At 39.6% G+C, this 7,021-nt stretch overlaps 2 protein-coding genes across 2 annotated transcripts in view; one reads left to right on the forward strand and one right to left on the reverse strand.

Moving 5' to 3' along the window:
- Nucleotides 1–1,839: 1,839 nt before the first annotated feature.
- Nucleotides 1,840–7,021, reverse strand: part of itprid1 (ITPR interacting domain containing 1) — a 118,174-nt gene continuing 112,992 nt past the window's right edge. Inside the window, exon 9 of the mRNA XM_087174897.1 lies at nucleotides 1,840–2,160. Within this exon, the coding sequence (XP_087031023.1) occupies nucleotides 1,840–2,160 (321 nt within the window). The remainder of the gene's footprint in view (nucleotides 2,161–7,021) is intronic.
- On the forward strand, nucleotides 5,677–6,799 carry LOC147818935 (uncharacterized). Its single transcript, XM_087174900.1, has 2 exons — nucleotides 5,677–6,647; nucleotides 6,763–6,799. Exons 1-2 carry the CDS (start codon nucleotides 5,686–5,688, stop codon nucleotides 6,797–6,799), a joined length of 999 nt encoding a protein of 332 aa, XP_087031026.1. The 5' UTR covers nucleotides 5,677–5,685.

Raw genomic sequence — 7,021 nt, forward strand, 5'->3', positions numbered from 1 at the left:
TGCTATATCACGGTAGAAATGCCAGACGGTCAGTATTACTGTTTAAATTTTTTAAAATTATCACTATAACAATGGGTGATTATTGTGGTTAATTACTGCAGTTAATTTAACTCAAGTTCGGTTCTGTACAGCATCAACCAGCAACAGTCTTGCAGAAGCATGTGCGGCAAGCAACCTTGGTTTGTTAATGTGTTAATCAAAACATTGTAGAAGGCAGTAACAGCACTGCTGTGGAGATTTTTCAGTTTCTAATACATTTTTACACCAAAGTTAGCGGGTATAAGCAGGTTTTTTAAACCTGAACGCCTTTCTGTTCAGAGCAATGTCACATGACCACAGAGCGCTCATACAGGCGTAGGAGAGAAAGAGTGAGCTGTAGCCGCTGAGCCTCCATGTGAGACACTGAAATCGGTGTTTTTATCTTCTTCAGCGCATTTTACCAAATATCGTGATAAAATTGATAACCGTGATCATTTTGGTCACTATAATCATGCTACTAAATTTCCACACTGTTTCATGTCTAACAAACACACACACACACACACACACACACACACACACAAATATATATATATATTTAATTTGTTTATATGTTGATATGTTTATGTTGCCGTGTTTAAAGTGTAAGAAGATATTATTGATAATAAAATGACTGCTCCATCAATGCTGTGTGCTGTTAGGTATGAGTATTTATAGTAATGACAAGTGATCTAAAAAATTGCATCATTGCTCCTTTTAAGACCCAACAGTGTTTGTTTTGACCTCATAAGTCACACATCTTTGTTGAGACTACACTAAAATACAATGTGTGTTAAGGAATCTGGGGCCGGAAATACCTGAAGCTTTGACTTTACTCAGAGATAAAAATGGAAAGGAAAAGGTAGCCCCTGTTTCAACTGCTTAAAAGTAATCCTCCAACCCCAATGATCTCTAAAGGTAATCCACCAATCAGAATGATTGATGTGTTCAAGAAAAAACTATAGTTTGTATTGCTGAACATTTTCACCATGAGCATCAAGGAGACTTTGCTGAAGACATAGGTAATTTGTGTAAATAGTATGAAAAATTAAGCAGTTGTACAAAAGAAACACAGACATATTTTGGTTATTGGTCATATGTTATACCATGCATAACCTCCATGAAGTTCTGTATCAGGATGACATTATAGATAGATAGATAGATAGATAGATAGATAGATAGATAGATAGATAGATAGATAGATAGATAGATAGATAGATAGATAGATAGATACTTTATTTATCCCCTAGGGGAAATTCAGTTGATATTAAATAAACAATAATAATTAGATTAGTCCACTTCCTTTGGCTGAGGTGTTGTATAGCCTGATGGCAGTGGGAACAAAGGATCTCCTGAACCTCTCTGTTCTGCAGCGTAGTGAGATGAGACATTTGCTGCACCTGTAGCTGCTTCTCTGTCCTGCCAACATGTTGTGGAGAGGGTGGTTGGTATTGTCCAAGATGGCCTCCATCTTACATTGCATGCGTCTCTCCACAACAGTCCTGAGTGAGTCCAGACTCCTGCCTAACACAGACCCAGCCTTTCTTACCAGCTTGTCCAGTCCCTTTGTGTTGATGTCGGACATTCTGCTGCCCCAGCAGACTGCAGCATAAAAAAGTACACTGGCCACCACTGACTGATAAAACACATGCAGCATTTCACTGCAGACATCAAAGGACCTGACCGTCCTGAGGAAAAATTTCATATCTGCAGAATTGTGAATTCAACTTTTAAAACAAGATACCATCTGCCCAGCTGTATTGGACCAGTCTTAAAGGTTGCAGGTAAGCATAGATTATTCCTATATCTGTAATTGTTTTCTCACGGATCGTAATGTGATGTTCTTACTTTCTGGAAGAAGTCCACTATGTCTAGCTTGTCTGCCTTAGTGGGAGAACAGCCCAGGCCCTTGCAGACGCTCTCTGATTGAGGAGGTGACTGTCTGAGGGAGTCCATATTCCAGGTACTCCAGGAGGAGACGTAGTCACTCTGCAGGTGAGGTAGGGCGATCCAGGGCAGTAGACAACACTGAGTGGCTACTGTCCTGTTGGGAGTGGGGCTTGATGTGGGCACTGCTCCAGGTAGAAAGACTCCAAGTTGAGAGCACAGCAGAGACTGCACATCCAACAGTTTGTTCATGTTCTATTTTAAAACAAAGAATTCTAATTACAAAACATACATGATAACACAAAAGTAGTACAACACATCTGAAGTAAAAACACTACTATTTTACTAATATAGGACAGAAATATTGAAAATAAGTGAAATATAATTTTAAAACAAAAATTAAGCTTGTTAATGAAACAGTCTGTCTACTCTAAATATTCAGTATTTATTGGACCCCCATGGGGACAGCTGATGTGTATACTCTTTAAGAGACATCAATTGTGGTAGCCATGCACTTATTAACAGCAGCATTTGGTTATCTCAGCACCATGGTGGCCTCTTCGATTTGTTGATTTCCATGGTTAAGCAGGCAGACATTGGTGTATCTTCACATTTGAGTTGTGAATGGTTTAACATGTGTGCTTTGACATCTGCATTGTCTGCTTATCTAGCGAGTGGGAGAGTTGGTCTACAGGTATCTCTCTGGTTTGTTGCATTGTCTTTTCTACACAGGCTGGTGGTGGTGTGGCAGCTTGTGGAATTGGCTTTGCCAGTGTGGTATCTTGGCTGAGATATGAATACAGGATGGAAATGTTATGGAGGATACTCTAGGAGTGAAGGCCGGGGGCCTGATGAGGGGGAGTACCTCTCCTGACTTCCACTTCCTTGCATTGCTCAATATGAACCTTTGTTCAACGTGACAAGTTTTATGTTATCATCTATCTGAACTCAGAGAATAACCATTTATGGACATAAATGTTGGTTCTGCTCTTCCATAGGCTGTTAGGATTTGGCAAAGAGGTATCAAGAAAATATTCAGCCTATAAATTGTATGGGTTTGGGACAAACGGGGGAGATCCTTTTTGGCCTTGGGTCCTCTCACAGGCTGTTTTTGATGCTTGTTCAACGATGCTGTGTCTTTTTGTAATAAACCTTTTATATACAAATGAGCTGGTGTCAGCAGAGATTCCTTCATCATCATCACATCATCGCAAGAGAAGAAACAACAAACTTGGCGTCACGAACTCCGGACGTGCTGCGACCTGCTGTGCTGCCAACGTACCTCAACGCACTTATCCCCGCTCCAGGTCGACCAAGAAAAAAGGGTGAGCATTACTCACACATTGGGGTGCTGATTTGGTCGTTGAGATTGTTGTCTGCTGTGGGCGCACCGTTAAGAATCATGTGTGTGTGTGTATGTGTGCCATGATGTATTGATGGTGGAGTGAGACTCTGCTCTAAATTTACTGCTTTTTGCGTAGTGCACAACACAAAAGGGGGGAGTAGTACAAATAGAATAAAAGAAAACAAAAAGAAAATAATAGAAGAGAAAAGAGTAAAAAGGAATAAAAGTGAAAAGGAAGAAAATAATAAGTTTAAGGTAGCCGCTGATTTGATAAAAACCCTCAGGGAGGTGGTTTTAGACGGGCCAAAAAACCTGTTGTTTTCTAGGTAGAATTTCAGGTCAGTCCTCAGAAAGGGAGGCTGGAGGAGCAGATTACTTCAGCTAGATAGTAGCCGCTCTTATGTGGTCGACGGGTCATGTATGAAGCTGCTTGTGCTGAAAGTGCTGTCTTTCTCAGGTAGCAAAAATTTAGATTAAGGAAAAAGAAAAAAAAAGAGATAAGGGAGCGGCAGAGCATGCTTATAGGACAGTATGAATGTGTCGACTTAAAATAGAGTGTTGTGTGTTTATTGGTTAAAATCAACATACTGAAAAGTTGGAGAGGGTTTTTTACCCCTCCCTTTTTTCTGTTTGCTTTCTGCCCCTCTAAAGAGAGACTTAAAGCATTATATGTTAGTTATTTCCTTACATGTGATAAGATTTGCTAGCTATGTGTTTTTGCTGAATTTTTATGTGCTACAAGTTTGCTGTGTGTTTTACTTGTTGAATGATTTATCTCTGTGGGTGTGGAGTCAGACTCTGCAGCCGCTGCATCTGTGTATGAGTGTATGGGTGTTTAAAGATATCTTCTTTTTTCTTTTTATGTAAACATTGTCCTGTCTGTTAGGGGAGAGCTGCAGTGAGCTAGGAGATTTATGTTAAAGCGATAACTATTATATTCAATAGAAGTGGGGGAGTCAGTAAAAGCAGGGAAAGATATTCTGTTTTTACTAATAAAACTTATGAGCCTTTTCAAAAAGGACATTTATACTTGATTAAAAGTTATGAGCTTTATGGAGGATATTTGAATTTGTAATAACATATGAGCCTCTGATAAGGGGACATTTTTAAGGGTTAAAATATAAGCCTCCAGGAAAGACGTTTTTAAGAAAAGTGGAAAGTATTGGGGATACGTGTGAATGTATGCATGAGTGTTGAGTAAATTGATAAATCACATAATAGCACTAAATAAAGATAATAATTCTATACGGTTGAATGATATAAAAAATTAATAGAGAGCATCTATTTGCAATTTTGAGCTGCACAGCTGTGGCTCATCTAGGGTGAAGCTTCGCAACGGACTGACCAGTTACTGTGCTTGAGTGGTTATCAGAATATTGTTCTTGGAATCATACTTTGTTGAGAAGTTGTAAAAGAGTGGCTCTTGACCGTGTGTAGTTTGGCTGAACTGAAGCATTTGGGGATTGTTGGCCTCCTGTAGGATTTTGCTTACAGGATATTGGAAAGAACTTTGCTTTTGCTCTCAGAGATTTGTGTGTGTAGTTAGTTGACATCATATGTGGCTGTGAATAGCTATTATAATAGTAAATGGTTGATCCCTCCGGAGTTGGCAAGACTTTTTGCAGTTTGTTTACTGTGGCAACGTAGTAGCAACATAGTGACATAGGAATAAATAAATGGTTAATTAATTAACAAACAAACAAATAGAGAAACAGATTGGTCAGTTGATTGATTGAGTGATTAATTGGTTAATTAAAAATAGAATGGTTAATTAATTAAATAATTAATAAAAAGAGAGGGAGTTATCTAAATAGTTTAACTCATTTAAAGGACCAGTTATTAATTTTGATTTATAATTTGTGAACATACAGGAAATCATCAAAATGTTGGAAAAGAAAGTTAAAAATTTAAATCCAAAAACAATTACTCCTGTTGATGTAGTACAAAAGAGTATTGCAAAGATGTCAGAGAAATGGCATAAACGTTGGCCTGAAATTGACCAACCTTGGCCAGTGGAAGGGACTTTTAACCCTGATGTAATTAAAATGATGCAGGTGCTTGTGTTAACCTATAAGGCAGATCAAAAGAAGGGTAGAAAAGGGGACCAACGTAAAGAAAAGAGACAAATAGAGCTTGGCATTCTTCAGTTGTTTGAAAATGAGGGACAGAAACGCTTAAAAGCTGCAAAAGATAAGAATGACAGAGGTGTAGAAATAATTCGGAAAAATGTAAAAGAAATAGAAAAAGTGAAGGCGGAAATTAATACACCATTGTCACATACGGATCCAAGCAAGAGTCCTCCACCTTATGAGAAGGAAGTGGAGTTCAAGGAAATCTATCACCAGTTTCCAGTGATCAATCACGAGGGAAATTATCGCATCAGAGATGAAGAGGATCAAATATCAGAAACAGGAAAAGCACAAACGATTATAAGGATGTATCTAAGTTCTAAAAATAAGAAGAAAACGACCTGCCTGGAAACCAAAGGTAAACTGAGAATCAGGAAGATGGACTCCGAGGATGATGATCAGAGTGATCTAGAAGGGGCCATAGGTGGATATGACCCTGTAGTCAGGAGGATACTGGCTAAAGCTGAAAAGAGAGGAGATAAAACATGGACAGAAGATGACAGGTCGGGAAGTGATAGCTCTAATGAGAGTGAGGATGGAGACGACGATGGAGATTCAGAGATCGAGGATCTTTTGATGTCAAGAGAATTTGCTCCTGCAACATCCAGTACCAGAATAAAAAAGAATAAGCAGAAGACTCTAAAAGAGATTGAAAAAAGTATTGATCAATGCTTATCGTTTTTGGAGTTGTCCGCTGGAAAAGAAAGTCGAAGAATGCTGGAGAAACAACTAGGAGAACTAGAGATACAGAAGAAAAAGGTGCAGAGAAAGGATTCCGAAGAAACACAATCAAAATATACATTGCGCCCAAGAAAAAAGAGACTACAAAAGAAGACGCTTCCAGAGATTATCCAAGGGCAGAAGTTGGCATATAAGCCTTGGCAGCATACAGATATATCAGATGTGATGGAGAAGTTACCAACTCTTCAGGATGGAGCACATCCTTGGACTTCAAAGATGGATGAGCTCATGGTGGGAACACAGTTTGCTATGGGAGATATTAAGAAACTGTTGGCCAATCTCCTTGGGGTTCCAGTGATGGAAGAGATTCTACAGAGAGCAGGACTTAATCGATATGTGGGAACTGCTGTGAATGATCCAGAACTGTTTTCTGCGCATAGAGCTCGGTTGTGGAGAGCACTGAAAGACACATTTCCGACAAATGTACAGAAAGAGCAGGACCAAGAGATCCTGAGAAAACTCAACCAAGTGCAACTGGTGGATAACAAGAAGAAGGAGAAGAAGCAGGCTGTGGTTATACAAACTCAGTCTCCACAGAATCAATCATTATCACAACCACAACCAAACCAAGTTCAGTTTCAATCACCCCAGCCAACACTGATGGGTCCAAGCGATCTCTACCCGCAACCTGTTTTTGGTCAGGTGCAGACTTGGAGAGGAAGAGGTAGAGGAACCTTAGGACGAAGAAGGGGAGGAAGATTTATACCATATTCTCAACAATCTTCTGAAGCATGTTATAACTGCGGACAGTGTGGTCACTTTGCTCGTGAATGTAACTATAGAGGAAACTCTAGAGGAAATTACAGAGGAGGATTCAGGGGCCAACCAAGGTCATCCACAGGGCCGGTGAACCCTTACAGGGGTCCGGAACCAGGATTCTAGAGGTGCCCAGAAGACTCGA

This window comes from Seriola lalandi, unplaced genomic scaffold, assembly GCF_002814215.2.
Source record: "Seriola lalandi dorsalis isolate HSWRI2012SDOR001 ecotype SW California unplaced genomic scaffold, Sedor1 jcf7180002054392, whole genome shotgun sequence".
NCBI classification, from domain to species: Eukaryota; Metazoa; Chordata; class Actinopteri; order Carangiformes; family Carangidae; genus Seriola; species Seriola lalandi.